The following is a 23,431-nucleotide window of genomic DNA, read 5'->3' as shown; positions in this document are numbered from 1 at the left end:
AATGTCCCAAAGTGCGCCCCTGCATTACATCCAATTCTGTTCAGTTGAAAAGATTGCACTCCCCTGCTGTAAGTCATTGTTCTTCACGCAGCTGTGGAAGGATTCAGGGACCACAGTCCACAGTTAGTTATAACGTTAGGTTATATTGAGTTTTGAATTACCCTTCAGTGAAATGTGGCATGACATTTTTATACGAAGGACAAGAGATTTTGTAGCAGTAAGGTATGTGACAATTATACTGGAGATTATTGTGTACATTATTTTGGTCCTGTAAGCATGGGGTGTACTATTGCAAGACACGTTCTAGGGGAAAAAAAAAAATTGTGCGAGTCATGACAGGAAGATTAACTGCACACGTGGGTCGGGTATGGGAGAATGCTCACCTCACACTTCCGCAAGCCACGACAATAAATTGATCGTGATTACCAGTTTATCACTTACCTGGAGCGTTGGCTTGGCTTTCAGGTGTTCTGTGACGTCCTAATACGTAAGTTCACATATACAAGAAAGTTATACTTTCCTGGCGCCGTTGCTGCACGCGCCATCTCACGTCTGGCTTCCCCCGCTGCCGTGGCGTTCGAACACCAAGTCTCGAACGTCGTTCAGTGATTTTGACACACTGAAGATGCCATGCAGCTATTATTTTTTTTTTGTAAACTTTTCCATGTTCATATTGCATATGATAATTAATTACTTATAATCAGCAATAATCATTGATTACGTCAATGTTCGACACAATTTTTCTGACACCAATAACTATGGAAAACATAGACGGAATATTGATTTCTCTAGTCACGAAATATATTTATTAGCAATATCATTATGACATGCTGTAAAGGTCCACTCAGCACATCATTTTCCTTTCATTTCTTTACTAGTAACAACGACGAAAAATACCATTGTTAGCATACCAAGATCTGTACAGTACAGAGGAGTACATGGCCGAAGTAATTGACACAAATATCTGTCATGCTTAGTATACAAAACTCCGAGAAAATAAAACAACAGAGAACACAAAAGAGTATATACACAATATTTACACATCGACGCCAATTTTACACCCACGAGGCTGCAGTCATTACAGTAGTGAAGCTTGTGCCGCATCGGAAGAGGTGCCTAGGTACCACAACACACACACACACACACACACATCTCCGCGTTACCCAGGCATGGCGGTGGCGTTGAGATGTTCATGGTGACCACGAGGCCGGGCAACGAACGAACCCTTGCATCACACTCGAGGGTCATCAGGACGGTCACGTAATGGCATTACGGATGCCCTCCGCCGCCTGGCTCAATTTTAATTATGATGTAATACATTTTACTTGTCATAATTCAACATGATACTATTCCCCATCAAATGCAAACTGAGAACGACGAAAATGTCTTTAAACTAGTCAAATGGCCTCTTCCATTTAGGCGAATCCATTTACAAATGCGGGTTCCCGTGACTTAGGACATTCCATTTAGTTCACCATGACTCAGCAAAAGCCGATGACCTGTCGTAGTCCAACTCACGAACGTTGATTTGGGTCCTCCATTGTTGGTGGCAGCCATCCTAGATTTCATCGCTACTGTTGCTTTATTCTGCCTTAAGTAAAGTTTCCTCAATGTCGCCAGATGACCAAGAGTAAAGATTGGGTTATATTTAAGACATCGTCTGGAGTTACTAGTACATTTTCCGTGCTTTTTAATTCGCCAACTTTCTGGAAAGTGAACTATTTAATGAACTCAGCCGTTCATCACAACTTTCACAAACAAAAGACTGTAAACGAACATTGTTCCGGCAGACATGAGGCTTGTTATTCGTAGACTAGCAAAAAAAAAAAAAAAAAAATGATGCAGTTGTGGTCTGCTCGTCTAAAAAAAAAAAAAAGGAAAAAAAAAAGAGCCTTTCTTGAGATATACGAGTATGTCATCCTTGTGGTTCGTACGTCATCAATCAGGTTGATTCATTGCGTCCATAGCGTCCAGGAACTAAAGTATGACAAAATGTGCACAAAGTTGAATTAATATTCTTAATATGTTGAGAGATGTTAAGTTTTATTTTATGAGGGTTACTCCAGATATGCTATCCACGATCTGTTTTGATTTGATGAAGTTGACGATGATCTTGCCCAGTAAAGATGATGTAGCAGAAAAAAAAAAAAAAATAGAAATACGGAAGGACCAAAAACCACGAAAACCACAAACATCAACTGAAAAAGCGCTAATAAGACTACACCTTTAGGTGCTGAAAACCAAAGTGAAGTGAAGTTAATGGTGATCCGATTATCCATGGCAAAACATTATAAAATAAAGATGTTAAGGTAAAAGTCATTAAAGTAACTAATGAATTGGTAGGTACTAATAACACATCTTAAATTTCAGTATTATCCATTATGATCCTCCTCCTTCACCGGATGCCTGTACACTGAAAGACTTTGTGCCTCTTTCTGTACTAGGTTACGGTTCTGACCACCACATGATCTGTCCGTGTCAATTATATGTTATTATCTTTATGGAGAATCGTCTATCTATCGATAACTAAAACACTATTGATAATACAAATATAATTAAATAGAAGGAATGCACACGGAGTGGAGAGGAGTGGCTCAAGACAGGACAGTGAGGGAAGAAGAGGATGACGACGGGGCGTGAGGATGGGAATTGATTTAATGGTTTACTTATTTATTGATATTAAGGCAACTTAGTTATGAGTTTATTTGGCATCGTAAATTAACGGACTGCGTGATGTTGTTTTTTTCATGCCAGGACCTCCTAATCTGGTTGTCTAATGATCAAACACAGACTGAAAGGAGTCTCAGAAGTGATTTTGTCTGGTGATGAGGCGATCTAGACATTGCCACGCGGATCTTCCATATACGGGCATACTATAAACATTCTGTTACGTTTCCACATCCTTCTCACCATGTAAACATGACGTGTACTTCCATTAGCTGTAGGAATCTGGCTTCGTTCATTTGGTTCGAGATAAGGTGAAGTAATAAGGTGGAAGACGAGTCAGATTGGCCAACCTCTTAGCCGGCTGAGGTGCAGGTGTAGTACTCGTGTCTTCAAGAATAGTTGTGGAAAACTATGTGAAGAAACATCGAGTGGTGTGCGGTTACTGGATCTTATCTTCTCCTTAAATGCTAGCTATAATCATACAACTTTCTTTTCTTCATGTATATATGAGCTTAGTCAAAGGATACGAAAGGATGAAAAAAAAAAAAAAAATCAGCCTAATAGTTACAATCCAGAAAGTTGAGTAGAAAAGTTTAAAAGGATTGGTCATTATATAGTTCAGATGTCGGCTTGAAACTTGGATCACCAGCAGTATTACGGTGATCCGTAATACTGGTTTTCAAGGAGCGGCGAGAGAACGTTTTTTTTATTTATTTATTTTTTGTAGTATTTTATTGCTCATAGCCATTCTTCTTCATAAATGTTTTAGTAGAAAAAATTTAAAGGAGCCGAGAAGCAAGACAGATATAAGGTGTTGGGAGGCACACTTGTTTTCATTGGGTGGGAGAGAACACCCTTCCTGTCCCTGGCTGGTGATTGGTGCACCAAACATGGATATACGGTACACGTTTTCATCCCAGACTCAGCTCAGTTAAAGTGACTACTCAAGTAGTTTTAACACCCTTCAGCGTACTGCCAGAAGGTTTCTACCTACAGAACAGTGATAAATGCATAATGCCATCTGCTGTGGTGAGCGAAGAGACAACCTTATCCCTGAGGCGTAAACATTAACATACCAGCGAGGTTGATTCTGCGACTCGGTGAAATCTGTCTATGTTGAACACCTTTAAGGCCGGCAGGGATATGTTGTCCTCATAATCACTACGCAGGTTTCTGTATACAACACCAGGCGCGGAAACATTTCACTGAGCCAATAAATCTAAAAGTGAAAACGTGAAAATTGGAAAAAAAAAAAAAAAAAAATGAAACGCAAACATTTAATTAAGTCCTAGCAAAAGCGATAAAGAATTAAGCCAATACGAAAGATTAATTTACAGCGAATGTAAAAATAATGAAATGTGCGCCAATTTTTTTTTTTTTTTTTTTTTCAGTACGCATGCAATGACTGTTTTGGCATATGTCATGACGCTGAGCGATAAAATTAGAGAATATAAAAGGTGTGTTTATATTTCATTTTTGAGATCGTTCAAATACATGTGTGTGTGTGTGTGTGTGTGTGTGTGGATGTGTGGGAGGGTGTGTACGTACATATGTGTTTGAAATATTCACCCACACGCTTTCATCTTCCCAACACGTGTACATACATAACTCACAATGAGGTAAACAAGTCACTCGACAATGATCTCAAGGCTCGTCTTCAGCATTAAAATTACGAGACACTTTCCTTCCACTAGACTAGAGGAAAACAGACAGCATTGATATACCTGGCCCCTCTCTCCTCTTGTCCCCTTTGCTCGTTGGTACAGAATACTTCAATTATTCATTCTTAGTGTCTATTTCTTTTGCATTCCAAATCTTTATTCGTAAAGAGATTGGTGAAGAAACCATTAGTGTTCTGGTCTAGTTCATGCGAGGATAGCCAATCATTCTTGGCAGACAAAAAAGAGTAAAACACGAACAAATAAGATACATCAAAACTGAAAGTATGATGATGTGTTCCCTCATTGTATATTGCAAGACTTTTTTTTTTTTTTTTAAGCTGACTTTAGATTCCTGGGAGCCAAAGTATATTCCTTGACGAAGGAAAAATCTCCGATCATTTTACATTACTTTCACTAAGTATCTGGCAAGATGGTGAGGTGTACTGTACGTGTGTGTGTTTTCCTGGAGCGTGAGGCATCATCTCTCGGGGCCCGTGTGACTCAGACTAGTAGAGTGAGTAATCGTTGTAGTGCGCTGCCAGCTCGCTTCCTTTGCCATCAGTTCTCGAGGTTAGGGTGTCGCTGTACTTGCACTCGTCCTCAATCCTGCAGGCGTCACCAGGAAAGATGTCCGCGTGTGGCGTCACCAGACACCTCGAGGGCAATCAGCAGACTCGGCAGGTGATGATGCCCTTCTCTCTCATAACTTGTTGAGGCGGGCGGCGGGGCTTAGCTGTCAACCCACCGCTAGCCGACTTCACCTGGCCGCGGCGGCTTCCTCCCACAACCAGCGCTTTCGCTCTCTGACAGAAGGGAAAAATGGTTATATTTACATACTGTTCATATAAGCTCTTTTTCTTTTAGCACGTAAACACTTGTGAATTAATGAGTACCTTCATACAAAGTTTAAAATGTGATCTCGAAATTATTCTGTTTATCAAGCACTAGAAGACATTAAATTTTACATAAACTGAGCAGGTAATATTATATATTCTTTTCTTTTTTTTTTCTGGTTGATAAGGAGACATGAATAAACACTGATGAAAGGAAAACACGACCACACCTTCCCTTAACTACTACTACTACTACTACTACTACTACTCCTCCTCCCTCACTCACATCCTCCCTCCCTCCCTCCCTCCCTCCCCCACCTCTCTCTCTCTCTCTCTCTCTCTCTCTCTCTCTCTCTCTCTCTCTCTCTCTCTCTCTCTCTCTCTCTCTCTCTCTCTCACATAGCGGGGAAGGGGCGGGCATGGGTGGCTGGGCTTGGCGGCTCCTTCGAGTGTGTCTCGCTGCCCTGCGCCGCCTACCAAGTCCGGGTCCCTGCGGAATAAATAAAATAGATAATAAAAATAATAATAATAATAATAATGATAATAATAATAATAATAATAATAATAATAATAATAACAATAATAATACTAATAAATAAATAAATAAATAAATAAATGAACGAAAAGTCAGACCACTGAGCCTCCTGTATGAGCTGACCAGTAAAGTATTGCACTGCATCTTCACTTCCTCCTGTCACAACATCAGAGCTGTGCGGGAAGGTCGACCAACACATACTCGTAAGTCTCTTGAAGCATAGTTGTGCGTAGTTTCCTTTTCTACGCTGTGTTTCTGCCAACAATATATCTTAATTTTATTTGTTTTTATTCTGATATTAAACTGATCTTGTAAGGCATTTGAATTTAAAGGTAAATTATATAGAAAAAAAATAACTGATGACAAAAAGGTTTCTTAGCTACAAATCTTCATTGCAGTTTTTAAAGATAAGAAAAAAAATGTTCTCACACTTGTGAATTACTTTATGAGGTCAGGTTGAATATTTAATTTCTACGAAGGCGTAACAGAAAATATTTCCACAGCAAAAGATTATTATTATTTTTTTCAACCCAATGTTTCTCAGAAGGCATACTGAACCACGTATCCCAGACGATAATACTAATACTACTAATAATATATTACTTCAGTATTTTATTGCTACGAAATATTGATGCTAGACGAAATGACGTTACTGTTTTTGTTCCTGAGGGTTACACCTTTCGTATGTGACTTTTACATGCGTTCTTCTATATTCACTTTGTGTCAGCGTGTGTTGTTGTTGCTGCCGTTGTTCTTGTTGTTGTTGTTGTCGTCGTCGTCAGCACAGTGGTCGTCGTCGTCGTCGTCCTCTCTCTCTCTCTCTCTCTCTCTCTCTCTCTCTCTCTCTCTCTCTCTCTCTCTCTCTCTCTCTCTCTCTCTCTCTCTCTCTCTCTCTCTCTCTCTCTCTCAAGTACGTACACATTATCTTAACCAGTAACAATATTTATCAATCAATTATCCAAGGCCCTCAGTACACCACACCACTTCTTCCCCGACAGGGTCTTTTCTCACCACCACTACCACCTTCACTTCCCTGCGTGATCCCTTTACTCACCTCTGATTTTTTTTTTTTTTTTTTTTTTTTGCATACTGAACCACGGTGAAAGAAACTCGCCTACTTTTTAACAGATACAAGTGTAACAGCTATTTTGGTGCTAATTACAAGAAATCAGATTTCTAGGTAATACTGTGTTTCATATTCAGGGTCACACACACACACACACACACACACACACACACACACACACACACACACACACACACACACACACACACACACACACACACACACACACACACACACACACACACACACACTGTTAAAAAGGGCAAAATGTAAGTAATGAGAGAGAGAGAGAGAGAGAGAGAGAGAGAGAGAGAGAGAGAGAGAGAGAGAGAGAGAGAGAGAGAGAGAGAGAAAGGAGAAAGTGTCGTGAGGGTCCCCGCCTGTCTCATTCCCGGCAACACGACATTCCACCATCGCCCCGTGACGAATGGGACACGTACGCAGGGACGCGTTGGGTGGGGGGCCGCGGGGACGAATACCCTTGTAATGAGGTGATATACATAACTTCTCCCCCACACACGTCACCCACACCAGCACCATTTCACACACACGCACTCTCCTCCGTTTTGCCACCATACTCTCTCGCTCACTTCCAGAACTCCCAGGAAGCGCATTGCAAAACGTCTCAGCGTTTAATGTAACCTGTTATTAACGCTTATACTGCTGCTGAGGGTATCATTTAACTGAGGTTAATTCTGTCTTTTCTAGGCTATAAAACTAACTATTTAAGAGACTTTAGTACAATTATAAGAGTCGTAGAAGTTGTAGGTGACAGTGAGAAAAGTTGTTTAGTATGCACCATAGGAGTTAACAGGCTCTGGTGGATGTAATTGGGGTGTTTAGGAGTGTTTCCACGAATAGAATGATACTTCAGTAAACATTATGCATCGTCAGTGAGAATAAAACAATCGATGAATAACCCGACTACTAATCTCTATCTTTTGAGAAATACAAGTACGTACGTGGTACTTAAGAAAAACCAAACCGTTTTAAAATAGTCTCTCAGTCTCTCTCTCTCTCTCTCTCTCTCTCTCTCTCTCTCTCTCTCTCTCTCTCTCTCTCTCTCTCTCTCTCTCTCTCTCTCTCTCTCTCTCTCTCAGTCCACACGCATATTCAATTCGTAGTGAAATCTCTTGGTTTTGCCTTAAATATAACTCTAACTGACATTTGTTGAAAATACCAAATAGCAAGCTTTTAAAGTTTCTTCCTCAGTTTGAAAGTCAGGCACTCTGTATGTTTTACGGAAACAGATTATACTAGTGGGAACTGATTACTACTTTCGATGAAAAGAAAAATTTGGGTGTGTAATATTTTTAGGAAACCCATTTATGAACGCTATACCTACTCTCATTTAAATAATGAACTTTGCTACCCTAAGGATTTATTTCTTAAAGTGGGTGATCTAAGAAAAAGAGCTCCTGTTTTGATGACGGAATGAAATCATTCGAGTGAATAAAGTGAATAAAGATCCTCCCACCATCACCGTTAGGTTTGCGTCCTCTTGGTGATCCTTTCCTCCTCCTTCTTCTTCTTCTTATATATATATATATATATATATATATATATATATATATATATATATATATATATATATATATATATATATATATATATATATATATATATTATAGAGAAAAGCATACATGCACAGTATAGTAATGGCAGCATTACTTTATTCTTGGTCACGTTTCAGGAAACATTTTCAGGGTGTCTACTGAAACAGGTAAAAACGATTAAAACGCTAAAAAAAAAAAAAAATAAATAAATAAATAGATAAATAAATAAATAAATAAATAACACACTTCTCTCGAAGAGAGGGAAGAAGTGACTGGGCCGTAAATCAGCTTCTTGAATAGTTGAATAGTAAACACAACAACATTTCCTTCTGGAAATGGGATTGCGTTTCTTGAAACATAAAACAGAATAAGGGAACACTGCCAGCACTGTGTGTCTACACTTTCTTCTATAACATAAGATTCCTTACGGACAAGCCCTTCACACACACACACACACACACACACACACACACACACACACACACACACACACAAAACCAGAGGGAAGTAGAGATTCCCGCCACTCTACTCTTGCGAAAATTGCTCATGATTATGTAAAACAGGATACACCTATTGTTGCACAACTATTGTTATGTATAATGTTCCCTCTGTTTTATCTGACAGTGTTCAAAGTCAGTGATTCGGGCAAGGGCTCGCTTCTTCCAGACATTCGCATCCCTACTGACATTTCTCCTCCCCGTCCCCGAGGAGTTTCCACTGTAGATATTTTTTTCCGTAGGCATTTTCACTCCTTGATATGTCTGATAACACTGTATTATGATCATGAAATACTGACCATTGCTGTTATTTGTTTATATTACGTTATAAATCATGTTATATGCATATAAGTAGGTTAGGTTACGATTGCGACATGCTGCAGTAATGAAGTTGAATCATCAACAATTTTTCGGTTTGATTTTCATAGAAGTTAATGATTAAAAAATGTGCTGCAATTGTTTTCCGTCCGATCTTCAACGAAACCATTACATTAGGATGTAATAAAGCCACACAATATTATAAGAATCTTTAAAATTAAATAACAGCAAGTTGTAGTGTTGTCCTGCAGTGACTGTTGGAACTCCACGAGATCCAGCAGTGCCAAGGACTCGTGCCTTAAAAGAAGGCTGCGTGGAAGAACTATGCTTATCAATTATGGTATCGATACTTTTCTTTTTCCCTTACTCAACGCTTAAAATCTACGTTACCAAATCTTATCCCTTTGATTACTAATGTGAGCATGACATAATTTTGACCGAGTAACTCTGAACAGAGCAAAAATAAAATCATACTACCGAAGCCTTTGAATTGCTCGGTCATTTACTTTGCTGTGAAACTCAAACTTTCACCACTCCATTTTATTAAGATTGAGGGGAAGCCATAGCAGCTGAAGGCTTAAATGAAAATAAGTTGGGTAAAGGGCCTGAGATTGGCAGATACTTTATAAATACTTTGAATTGCTCTGTATTTCCAAGTTATTGAAGTCCAGTTAATTAACATTTACATATGCACATCAAAATTACGAATATTCCCAAATAATGCCTCAGCTCTGGTGAGCACCTGACTTAGTGCCGTCTCGTCCGAGACCCACAGGCTGTAGTTCCTGCTAATCTTATCTTCCATACAACCGGATAAAAATTTTCTTCATGCGTTGCAAATCCACGAAACAGGGAGAGGCGACGGCGGTGCGAGGCGGGTGATGTGACGTGAACAGTGCATGACACCAAAACCATGAGATGCAATTTAACTTACCTTGTTTTCCAGTTTCATTTAACTCTGATGATTTTATTACCTATATTCACTCTATTTTTTTATATCTATTTTAAGCAAAAATTTTATCAATCTGTGCATCAATAAAAACAAATTTTAATCTGAAAGAGAAGAGAATATATCAGTAAATGTAGTACATTATAAGAAGTCACAGTGAAGTCAACTAGGAGCAAATTGTGTCACGCCAGCACCGTCACATCACGCATTACTCCACTCTCCCTGATGACAACAAAATATTGTACCCTCCACAGCAACACCAACGATGCTACCAAGCTAAACGAACGGTGTTTTTACTTAATTCTCGCTCACAAATTTTACTCTTTCGGGAGCGGCAATTCAGCAGGCTTTCTTCACACTTTTATACCTTAAAACAACCTTCTTCACACGTGTAAAAAGAAGAACAAGAAAAAAAAAAAAAAGAGTCGCAAGCCTTCGAGAAACTACTGTGACCGCCTGCACAACTATTCACAATTCACATGAAGTGGTGCATCTAAATTTCGATTTTGAAGTATTACAGTTAGAATTATAAGTACATTTGTGTACGAGTACGTCTGAAAAATTTGTTCAAAGTTACTGAGACATCGCCTTACAAACATACACTACAGGGAAGTACATACAAACTCATGAACGAATTTTCATTGCCATTTTCAGTCCATGTGGAATGAAACTACAACAACGTTATAACGAAAAACATTAGTGTTGGAACGGGTGAATACGTGCTATAATGCTATTCATAATGAGGATTAATTCAGTGCACCTTTATAGAATATTACTGAACTACCTATATATTTACTGTCAAATTATCAAAAAGCTGAAACATGCATGAGTATTGGCGGGTTCGTAATCCTCTCATCTGCATGGATTATTACACTCACATTTTTACGATCAGCAGTTATCAAAAGAACAAGTTTACATGCAAGCAGTGATGTGAAGAAGCAAAGCTGAAACAGTATATTTAAATGAAATATAAATGGGTAGACATAATGGAGCCTAAATACCAAATATTGTTTTAGTAAGATTTCCTAACAACGCAAGTAAACATACATCAAAGGTGTAACTGGTTCGTGCTACATAAAATCATACAGGAATATTGTACGCATCGACTAACTTTATCGAGGCAAATCCCTCCCTAGTGCTACACTACAAGAGCACGGCGGAAGGGTTTGCGTATCTTAGCAACCAGGGGCACTAAACTGTAAGGACGAGAGCAACCATACAGCTGAAGACAGGTCGACTAAGAGGAATCAGGCCAAATGTGTTCACTGTCAAGACGCCCTAGCACAGCACTGCGTGATGTATGGTTTAACAGATTAATTATCGGGAGAAACCTTCATCCTGCAGTGAAGTCACACACAGTGTTGTTATGCATGAAACAAAAATCCTCAGGTAGTAATAAGGACAGGACAAGATGGGTTCAACCTTGATAAAGTTAGATTTAAAATAGAGGTAGGAAGGAATTAGTTCTCACATCCAGTGTTAGATGAATGAAATAGACTCAGTAATCAGGTTGTTAGAAAGGAATCATTAGCTAGCTATAAAAGATTATATAGATTTATGGATAAGGATGACAGAGTATCTAAAGAAAAGATTCGCTACGAGGGGGTATAATATCACACATCTACCCATTTTATCGTAGCCTTATTCCGAAACGGTACAATAAAGACTTACAAAACCAATGCTACGTCAAAAGTGTACGTATGTTTGTGATGTCAGTCAAATAAGTATAATATTATATACATGCTATTAAAAGTCTTTTCTTTGTGGAATGATGAGGCATTTTTTTTTTTTTCTTTTAGAGTATAAAATCGCTTTAAATATCGCTTCAAATATTTTTTTTCTTCTCATTATTTAACGAAAATGCAGAAGAATTGATTCAGGTAATTTCTGGCAACTATTCGTAGAGTAGTTACCATTTAGTTGTACCGCTATTACTGGCGGGAAGCTCAACTTGCATGCTGAAAATCTTACAGCTGTGAAAATTTGGGAGATATAATTGAGAGTACAAACACGGGAATAGGGTTGGAAGAGAACACAACTTTTTAAGCAATGCATGAAAAGAAACACAATCGCCAAATGAAAACTGACATAAGCATCTGCATTCAACAACCATGACGAGCAAGAAAAGACCAACAACAAAAATATAGTCAATATTTATGTGCTTTTATTCCTCCATATAAAGTGGGCATTTAAGTGTTTACATCGTCACCGGTAATAAGGATGCGTGGATAACCCTGATTGTTTTTAGTTTGGAACTTAACGTACACCAGAGCGCCAACCGTTAGCAACAGCAAGGAGAGAACATATTATATTTATGCTCTACTCAGAATTTCATCTACCTCTGCAGAAACCATGCCTCTCAGGAAATATATGTTCGTATTACATATAAGCTAGCCAACAGCCATATTGTAAACTAACCATGCATATTATAGGTGGATATATTCATCACAAGACTCCACATCTCTGAAAGCACTAACCCTCGAATGAGGAGAAGTCAAACTACTGACCTAGATATTCATAGAGAATGGTGATGGACGCGACACAGCTCTCGGCTAAAGTGTATTTTATGAATGTGCCTAGATTCGATTTGTTGGTAAATCTTGAGGAATGTATCTCACTCTAGTATTTATTCCACTAAAGTCCATATTATCAGCTATTTTTTTTCTTAGCATTACAATTCTGTCGCTACATATAACATTTTCTTCTAAGTAATCCTGCCTAGCAAACTAATAATAACTCTTCTCAAAATGTAGTTTTCACGATAAGCATTTGCGATGTTGCATTGGTGGCCACGTCATACTAAAGAGGATGATGTTCTGATTGTGTCAATCTAAACGTATATATATATAGGTGAGTAAGTTTCATGCACAGACTGCCGTTTGCAGGCCTCGTGGCTTCTTGCGGCTTCCCTTGCGTTCATATGTTTTTATGAAACGAAAAATTCGCATAGAAGAGATTATGCCATGAGGTACTAATGCCATGAGGCGGTTTAGGTGTGCGATACTTGTCTGATAGGCAACATCTGGTGGACGAAAGTAGTTGGCATGCATTTATTTGTTATTTAATTAATTAATTAATTTACTATTATTATTTATTTATATTATTATTATTTTTTGAAGTATAATTTTGTCATTATAGACTTCAGCTCCTTCTGCCTCTCCCTCTTGCTATTAGTGAAGCTCTCAGGCAAGTCTTCCATTCCTCTGTTCGTAAAAGTATTTCGTTCCCCTTGGCCAAGTCTTCATGCAGAACATAGTTGCTTTCTGTCCTATAAACTGATTTTGCCGTCATAGCCTCCATCTCCGTCAACATCTTATTATTTGTTCAACTCTCTGACAAATATATTATTGTTATATTCGCATCAATCCCACATTCCTCTTGTCGAAGCCCCATAAATTTTTGACAGCCAATGAGAGGTTGTCAATATCAAAACATCACTTATCTTGGCTGAGAGGAAGCGGTTCACACAAGGCCATCCTTAGCCTATCTGCACGGACACGCCCTAACTAACCCTCAAACCACCCTTTTCCTGCTGCTTTGTGAGTTTCAAGGCTGCATCACCCGCCTCAGACGACCTTGGTAAGTGCTGCGCCCCTCTCGGTGCTTGCGACCTTCACTTAATTTTCTTCGCGTGTTTCTAACCACTCCCGTCCGCATTCCCGCAACCTCTCACACTCCACCGGCTAATCCGACAAATACCGAAATTCTAAAACTGAAAGTCATCTACACTCATATCTAAACACAACATGACGTCTTCATGAAATGTGTCTATTCAGACGTGAATCGTTGATAAATTCTCTCTCTCTCTCTCTCTGAAGAACATCAACAACAACAAAAACAACAAAAATAGAAGAGAAACTGAGAAAAGGAGGTGAAGGAGGAGAAGAAGAAGGAGAAGAAGAAGATGATGAAGAAGAAGAAAAAAAGAAGAAGAAGAAGAAGAAGAAGAAGAAGAAAAGATATTAATCTCTTTCGGTAAAAGTAATTTTCCCTCCAGGGTTTAGCTCAACACGTCTTGCAGTGCTCCACATCCACGTCAAGACACTGTTGTTGACGGCTTCCTTAATATCTTCTCCCCTTCTTTGTGACTCCGTACACCTCACTGGCCAATATCTCTTGCTGGCAACGTGTGAGGTAACGCCACAGCACGGCTCACGTCACTAGAACTTAATAACGTCGAGATCTCCTCGCTTCTGGTCTAAGGTTCGTATTGAAAAACGCTTTGCTCTCTCACTACGACTATTTTCAAAGGCCGCAGAGATGAGTAGCCCGGATCTAAAAAGTATTTAGCCCGTTAATAATGCAGAAATCTTGTTAATCTGTCACTAGAATAGTAAAATAAACACTTAAAACTCCGTGTAACTTCAACTAGAGCTGAATTGTTTCAAAGTATGTTCCTCATTATGTGAGCAAAGACCTAAGGCTGCGTAGCTCTCGCGTTAAGTACGAGGCGTCGAGGCATAACGGAGGTGATCAGTTCTGCATCTCGACCACCGTGCGTGTCGTGCTTACACACCCGGCACCACAGTCTGCTGCACCGTGTCTCTCACCTTCACCTTATGTACAAGGTTGTTCGTGACGTGGCTCCTCGCACACATTCCACGCATCACCATGACACCGTCAACAGTAGCGCTGCACGCCTGCCGAGCCTGTCAAACTGCGTGCGACGGCATTCTTTTCTATCCAAACTGTTCGCAGCGCATCCGGTGATATGTCATCTGTCCGTTTGGTTCCTGTGTGTGTGTGTGTGTGTGTGTGTGTGTGTGTGTGTGTGTGTGTGTGTGTGTGTGTGTGTGTGTACAGAGTAACGAGTAACGTGCTACTGAGAAATGTTAGTTATTAGGTAGAAAACCTTCCCTGAATTGTCATTACGAGCAATATTTCTTTCATCTAATAAGTGTGTGTGTGTGTGTGTGTGTGTGTGTGTGTGTGTGTGTGTGTGTGTGTGTGTGTGTGACAAACGTACTCGTATATCAATTTCTTCATAAGCAATTACGTATACCACCTTCTCCATCAACTTGATTGCGTCCTTCACTCCAGCTAGTGACTAACGCCCGCTGATTTCGGCTGTCGTGATTGCTGGCGTCCACAAGGCGTTAAACATCATACCTAGGCTGCTTGGACTGGCACTACATGTCTGCCTGTCTCTCCCGGCGCACCATGGAACACTCACAGAAAACGGCATGCTTGTTCTCTACTCTAGTCAGTGGCTTGGGAATTGACGGGTTGTAGTTGTTGTTGTTGCTGTTATTATTATTATTATCATCATCATCATCATCATTATTATTATTATTGTTATTATTATTATTATTATTATTATTATTATTATTATTATTATTATTATAATTCTTGTTGTTGTTGTTGTTGTTGTTGTTGTTGTTGTTGTTGTTGTTGTTGTTATCATTATTGTTATTATTTCCAATATTGCTATTGCTTCTATTATTATTACTATTATTGTTGTTATAATTGTTGTTGTTGTTGTTGTTGTTACTATTGTTATCTTGTTATCATTATCATTATCATTTACAGCGATATTCTTAATCATCATCACTATCATCACCACCATCACTGTCTAGCAGCATCTGATCAATCGGTCTGGCACCAGAGACCACAGGCGAGAGTAACAGAACAGCAATGCGCTCACCACGCCGTAAAATATCAACAAATTCTTTACTCTCATGATATCCAGGTACAAAATTTTAAATAGTTGCACACGGTCAGCGGCTTCCTACGATATAAATTCACAATACTTTCATTCAAAGTCGTTTGCCATGTATAGTTTTTAAGCACATGTACTGAATTTTGTAAACGATCGCCTAACTGGTTATTTTAGTGAATTTCCTGCATTCAAACACGCTCCTCGAATTGTAACCTTCTCTTTTCCACCTTCACTCCACATCCCGGCGTTCACCGGCTTTCATAAAACTCTGCGCAAATTTACATATATGTCTCACTGCCTGTTAGCGAGTTTGCAGTCTCTCTCCTCTCTCTCTCTCTCTCTCTCTCTCTCTCTCTCTCTCTCTCTCTCTCTCTCTCTCTCTCTCTCTCTCTCTCTCTCTCTCTCTCTCTCTCTCTCTCAATGTCTCAATGAGAGAGAGAGAGAGAGAGAGAGAGAGAGAGAGAGAGAGAGAGAGAGAGAGAGAGAGAGAGAGAGATCCCTTTTTAGCACTCACTTCATCACACAGCGTTGTGCCCCGTTACGTTACCTTCGTCTGCCTCTATCGTAATTATCATCGCTGTTCGCGAAACATTTCCCAATTACATACCAAATGAGACAACAAAGCCTCGTGATTATGTCCATGAGCGTGATCTTACCTCTAATGAACGGTGACAATGCTTTGTGGTGTGGACATACAAACACTAATGATTATGACTACGTGAAACTCTCTCTCTCTCTCTCTCTCTCTCTCTCTCTCTCTCTCTCTCTCTCTCTCTCTCTCTCTCTCTCTCTCTCTCTCTCTCTCTCTCTCAATGATACTGAAGAACAAAAGTATGTAAATACATAATCACATCTGCCTGAGTTAAGTGAAATCAGGTTAATGAAGTGTCTCAGTTAAAATCAGTACATGACTGCTACCTTGAGGAACATCGACCTCCCCTTTAGTAAGCAGTTCACACACATGGAAGGACATTTCGTTTTCAAATATTTAACTTGAAGCCGGATTTTCCCATCTGTGGTTATTATAATAGTGTGCATAGACAAGGACCTGAAGACCCTACTATAAGCACCACGAAGATCAGTGTAGATGTGATGTTCGCAATAGTCTAATACAGCAAGAAGTAAGCATGGTAAAAGCTATACTGTGTGTGTGTGTGTGTGGGTGTTTACAAGCTAGCTAAAACATTCTCTCTCTCTCTCTCTCTCTCTCTCTCTCTCTCTCTCTCTCTCTCTCTCTCTCTCTCTCTCTCTCTCTCTCTCTCTCTCTCTCTTTAAGTAGATAAATAAATAAATAAATAAGCATGCGTATTTGCAAGACACACACACACACACACACACACACACACACACACACACACACTATACAGAGAACGATAGGGGCATGAACTTCATATCAGAGTTTTAAAAAATTCACGGTGCATATTTCATTATTTTCCTATCCATATATATGAGCCAATCGATTTGAGCTTATAAATGTACATAGTCGGTCTCCCTCGCTTTCTCTCTCCCTCCCTCCGTCTGTGCCACATGCTACATTTCCGTCTGTTAACTTTGATATATTTATGTGTGTGTGTGTGTGTGTGTGTGTGTGTGTGTGTGTGTGTGTGTGTGTGTGTGTGTGTGTGTGTGTGTGTGTGTGTGTGTGTGTGTGTGTGTGTGTGTGTGTGTGTGTGTGTGTGTGTGTGTGTGTGTGTGTGTGTGTGTGTGTGTGTGAAAAATATATAGAATTACATATATAAGTAAATAATTCAGTATGCAATCCTCTCATCTACAATTACATGATATGTGCTCCCCACCACACCGCTCATGCACTATCATCTGACCCTCCTACTCCTACTCATTCAGGGTTTCCACCTCCCACGCACACAGGTCGTTCATTCATAATGCTTGTCGCTGCGAACCAAAGTCATGAACGTGAGAGCTTCTAAAGCTATATATATATATATATATATATATATATAATATATATATATATATATATATATATATATATATATATATATATATATAATATATATATATATATATATATATATATATCCTTTTTATCGCGCTCTCGGTAAAACACAGAGACAGAGAGAGAGAGAGAGAGAGAGAGAGAGAGAGAGAGAGAGAGAGAGAGAGAGAGAGAGAGAGAGAGAGAGAGAGAGAGAGAGAGAGAGAGAGAGAGAGAGAGAGAAATTGATTGATAGATAGACATACAACTAAATTAGCAGGTAGAGATTTACTGTTAGATATAAACACGATTTTCATGCGTATATTGTTCATATTATTTTCAGCATATACAGTTACGTATCAGCAAAAAAAATCACATTTGAAATGCATGGAAACGAACCAGGTTTTATTTGTATGCTTTCTTTTCAAGGCAAACACTTTTCTTTGCACAACACGCTCACCAACATGCATCAGTTTTTTTTTTTTCTTGTTTTTTTTTTTTTTTTTTTTTTTTTAAGCCTCCACCCTAATACCCTTAACTAACTTCCCTTCACAAATCCTAGGGTAGAAATTTTTTTGGCATGAAACTTATTATTTTCGTGTATTTGGCTTCGTCTGAGGAGAGGTCAATAAATAAGTATATATATATATATATATATATATATATATATATATATATATATATATATATATATATATATATATATATATATATATATATATATATATATATATATATATATATATATATATATATATACTATATATATATAATTTTATTTTGTGTTTATCTATTTTTTTCTTAATACCGGTAAAATAAATAAAATACAGTTTCAACTTATTCCTTTTCATGGTGTGCGTGACTGATGACTGAGATTAAGCTCATTAAAGATAAGTACTACTTCCAGTACTATTCTAGGACCACTAGTGGTACGCAGATGCACATCACGTGTCGGGTCCACGCATTGTTTCCACGTAAAGAAGGAAGAAGCGAAGCTGTTACACTAGCCTCACGTCACTCTCCGTATGAGTTAACACTTTCAACACCACCACTACCACCACGCTTATCACCAACACCGTCACCATTACAATAACCACCAACATTCATAATACAATCATAATACAACTTTTTCCAACTACGATTACCACCATTACTATCACCACACTCTGCACCACCAGCACCACACGACCACGAACTAGAACCACAACAACCGCACTGCTGCAGTACTGCCTTACCCACGACGACCACCACCATTATTATCACCACCCTGATCAGCACCACACATCACAACCAGTACCACAATGACACTGCTATACAAACACCTACCTTCTCCACGACGCTAATCACCACCACAACACCATAACAACCACTACTACCACCAACATTAGCCCTCATTGACATCTGGGACAAGGAGAATTAGGGCTCAAGGATTCCGCCGCGCCTAGGAAATATTATTACCAAAGTCATCAGACCACAACTATTACCACCACATTTGTATTACGTTCCCTGCGTGTCAAGGAAATCAGAACAGCATTGGGATTCCCTGCGTTGAATGTCAGGTGCCACGGAGACGCGTCATCTCTCACACGAAGGTGAAATAATTAATGAAGGGAAATGCAGTTGAGGGTAAACCAGCACAATAATAATCGTTCCCATAATTAATATCGTGAATAGTTATTGGTTTATTTAAAAGTGTCCTCCTCTGTTTTATGTTTAATATCACGATCTTCATAAAATACAGTATCTCCATCTTACTTAATATTGTCCGCTTCTTTATCTCCTCTACTCTCGCCACTATCTTTACACTGTCTTCATTCTATTTAAAGCTGCTCTTCTCTATATTGCGAGCATATTTACTCTAATTTTCATCTTCGCACTATTTCCATTCCACTAGAAAACTATCCTTCCTCTTATCCTTTCCACTATCACTACTATGCTCACAGTATCTTCATCCTGTAAAAAAATACTGTCCTCACTCTCATCTCCTTCACTATCACTACTAATATCACAGCATTCATCCTATTCAGAACCGTCCCAACTTCACTACCTCCCAATCTCACTGTAAACCATTTTCACACCATCTCCATCAGGAAAGACATGGTGTGTAGGTACGTGCTCTCCAAGACTAATGAGTCCATCGTTAAAATTTTGTACCGTAGAGTGGAATCGTAATCTTGCTAATTAATTATATTGCGAGATTTGAAGTGCTACGTAAATGACGAGGAGATTACGAGCGCTCGTAACTGTTCGTCTGACTGGGAATACTGGATTTTTTTCCCATTCCAGTTGAGAAAGTTCGCAATTAGTGCAAGGAAATGTTTTGCCTGCCAGTCGCCAGGACACACAAACAAGAACTTTCCTGTATATTTCTAATCATCCGGTGCTGTGACCTATTTCATCCAGTTCTGTGATTCCCAATATATCCAATTTCCTGACTCTCACTTCATCTTATTTTGTGTCTCCATTTCTGTGGCTCTCAGTTCATTTCTATCGCCACTCAATTCAATAAATTATTTCATCCTCAGTTTTCAGTCCATCAGTTAATCCACTGTTATGATTCTCACTTTATTAAAGTTTGTGACTGTCCCTATCAATTAATCAATTTCCTTGTCTCTCATCTCATCCAGTAATGTAATTTTCAGTTCATCCAATTATATGACTTAACGTATCCAATTATGTGGTCTAACCTAATTCAGTTCTGTGACGCAGTTCACTAAATTTTGTAATTCTCATTTTGTTCATTTATGTGATCTCACTTCATCCGGTTCTAACCCACTCAGTCCAATTATGATTCTAAAATCATCCAATTCAAGTATAAGACAATACAATATGGTAGTCAACTTACCAGGTTGTTCTTGGTCACCTGTTTCTCCCACGGGGTCAGGTCACCGCCTCGCCGGAAACTCAAGGTCGTAGCGTGGCTGGTGTGTCCGGCGAGGCTGTTCTGGTGGTGGTTGCTTTCCTTCTGATGGTGGTGGTCGTGGTGTTCGTGGGTGGAATCACTGTTCTCTTTTGTGAAGTTGGTACCAAAGAAGACATCCTGGACGGTAAAAAATTATTATCACTTCAGAATTTCCTCTTGAGGAAATCGCTGCTATGACAACGAGCTAAAGGGCTGGCTGTACTGCAGTCATAGCGATATATATCAAGGGAACGTCAGTATGACAGAAGCGTGTGTGTGTGTGTGTGTGTGTGTGTGTGTGTGTGTGTGTGTGTGTGTGTGTGTGTGTGTGTGTGTGTGTGTGTGTTAGGACCCCATTTATGTTGCTGCATGAAAAATGAGCTGCAAGGTAAAGTGTTAAATAATACGCCGACCGAAAAAAATAAATAAATAAAAAATGCTTAAAAATGTTACAGAGCACTTTAGCAAAGGTAATAAAGTGACATTTGAGTTGCATAACTAATCCAACATTACACACTGTGCCCTCACTCTTTACTAGTATAGAACTTTTACAGCCACAGGTTTCATCTGCATGTAATATCTCGTGCAATCATATTCAGACATGGTCGACTTTTACCTGAACAAAGTGGTGTCTGAGTTGGTCCAGCAAGGGGTCCTGCAGGAGGTCACGCAGCGAGTCCTTGTGTCGAACCATCACTGTTAGTGTTTGCACGTCATACAGCGGTAAGTGTCCCTCCTCCCTGCTGCCGTTGATACCTGGTGATGACGTTGTGGCTATAACTTTTACCAGACGGGAGAGAGCTCAGGGGAGACAGAAGCCACGGCAGTCGTCTTTGCTCATCAGGTAGTGAAAGAATAATACATGTGGTAAAAAAAAAAAAAAAATCACGAGAACACTCACTCGAGGCGACGACTAGCGCCTGGTGACGGACACTAGGCTGTAGTGTAGTGCCCGGCTGTAGGAACACCTGTCCAGAGGAGGGATGGATGGTGAAGAGACTGTGAGGCGTTCGCTGGCCGCGTCCAGGAGTGAAAATTTCATATCGTATAGAAGCGCATGGACAGCGACTGTTGCGGCCCGGACCAAGTGGACAGGTGAGACCCAGGTCCTCGTCCTCTGCAGCTGCCTTGTACACAACACCTGAAAGAAGGAAATTTACCTTTTACTTATATCTACGGTTGTACTGCCTGAGTCACTACTGCGAGTAGTGATCAAGCATGCACAGAGCAGGTGTTGTGTCCTACATTAATGTGAAAACTTAGTTACGTCTCACACATTTTATGCAGAATATCAGTGTTTTAATAGGTAACATCCCCATGATGCAATAAAGTCAGCCAGGCAAAGTCTCCCAAACGTCACGATGGTCAGCTGTTCCTCCAAGGCACTACAACTTGTGTCTAGATTTTGGACACGATCTCCACAGGGAATAACAAATAGCAAACGCACTGTCAGGTGTCGGAGCAAACACGAATGTCGCGTGGACCTTCAATCCGGCCCTGGTCCATACTTCCATTGCACTCGACACGCCAGTGATCAAGCGGCTCACGAACTCATATATTGTACGTGTGTATTTGTGTGTGTGTGTGTGTGTGTGTGTGTCTGTGTGAGAGAGAGAGAGAGAGAGAGAGAGAGAGAGAGAGAGAGAGAGAGAGAGAGAGAGAGATGAGAGAGAGAGAGAGAGAGAGAGAGAATATTAATATTTTTGCTATTTTCTAATTTATTTATTTATTTATATTTATTATAATTCATTCAGTAATTAACACCACGTGATGAACAGTTCCACATACAACTCTCTTAATGAAAAAAAAACAAGTTTTGTTAAGTGAGCGAGCAGCACAGGGACGTTCACACACTAAGCTGAAGCCCTGGCTGCGCGTCCCTCGCTGCCACTGACGCCCCAGAGAAATAAATGATCAACATGTTGCTGCAAACGTGCCTGTCTTCCAACTGAAGGGGAAACTCGTGCATATGGAAGAAGAACAGGGCTGTGTCTGCCGCCTCCATGTAAATGCACGATGGTTTCAACAGAAGAATTCACAATTTTCCCTCTCATTTTTTTTTTTTTTTTTTTTACAGTACACGATCACCAAATATCTATACAATTTTCTTTTATCAACACTCCATAGAGAAATTCTCGAACAACATGTAAGGGAAAGAAACAAACAATATGGAAAGCTTCGATTTTGTATGGCAAACAAAATAATAAATCTCAGCAGCAATAATGCACCTTGACTGACATCTGACTGCCGAAAAGAACGACAGCGCGAGAGTGTGCGAGTCTCAAGGAATGTCTCACTTATTGCTCTCTCCTTTGTGATCTTATGTGGAAGGAAAACACTAATGACTACCTTTAAGTCTCCCATTACTCTTTTATTGTTCTTTTAATTCTCGCTATCTAACTCTTCTTTCTTTCCGTCTTATCCTTTCCTCCTCCTCCTCCTCCTCCACCTCCTCCTCCTCCTCCACCTCCTCCTCTTTTGCTTCTTCTTCTTTCTTTACCTCTTCTTCCTCTTCTCCTTATTTTTCTTCTTCTCATCCTCCTCTTTTCTTCATCCCCCCTCATTCTCCTCCTCCTCCTCCTCCTCCTCCTCCTCTTTCTTTATTCATGCATCCCTTTCTCTCTCTTTCTCCCTTTTTCCTACGTTCACCTTTCAATCTCTCCTTCCCTCGGTCCTTTAAAGTGAACGATACATTTTCATTAATAATTACTCTTATGATTCAGAAATAAGCCGCCTGATTCTGTTCTGTGAAAAAAAGAACTGCAAGATTAAATCAAATGCAGCAAATGTTTCAGGTTAGTGTGATGACAGAAACGTATTTATGGAAAAAAAAAATAAATGTTGTTGTTACA

At 39.5% G+C, this 23,431-nt stretch overlaps 1 protein-coding gene across 2 annotated transcripts in view; it reads right to left on the bottom strand.

Annotated features, from left to right (window-relative positions):
• Nucleotides 1-783: 783 nt before the first annotated feature.
• Nucleotides 784-23,431, bottom strand: part of LOC135107526 (uncharacterized) — a 114,856-nt gene continuing 92,208 nt past the window's right edge. Inside the window, exons 5-9 of one of the 2 annotated variants that reach the window (XM_064017489.1) lie at nucleotides 21,481-21,720; nucleotides 21,196-21,335; nucleotides 20,523-20,717; nucleotides 5,561-5,651; nucleotides 784-5,131 (exon numbers count right to left, since the gene is read on the bottom strand). In XM_064017489.1, coding sequence (XP_063873559.1) covers nucleotides 5,130-5,131; nucleotides 5,561-5,651; nucleotides 20,523-20,717; nucleotides 21,196-21,335; nucleotides 21,481-21,720 — 668 coding nt within the window. In that variant the 3' untranslated portion in view covers nucleotides 784-5,129. Of the gene's footprint in view, nucleotides 5,132-5,560; nucleotides 5,652-5,819; nucleotides 5,952-20,522; nucleotides 20,718-21,195; nucleotides 21,336-21,480; nucleotides 21,721-23,431 lie in introns of those variants that run through there. The other variant, XM_064017488.1, reaches the window with a different exon arrangement.

This window comes from Scylla paramamosain, chromosome 15, assembly GCF_035594125.1.
Source record: "Scylla paramamosain isolate STU-SP2022 chromosome 15, ASM3559412v1, whole genome shotgun sequence".
NCBI classification, from domain to species: Eukaryota; Metazoa; Arthropoda; class Malacostraca; order Decapoda; family Portunidae; genus Scylla; species Scylla paramamosain.
The sequence above is the reverse complement of the archived record's forward strand: the minus strand, read 5'-3'. Positions and strand labels throughout refer to the sequence as shown.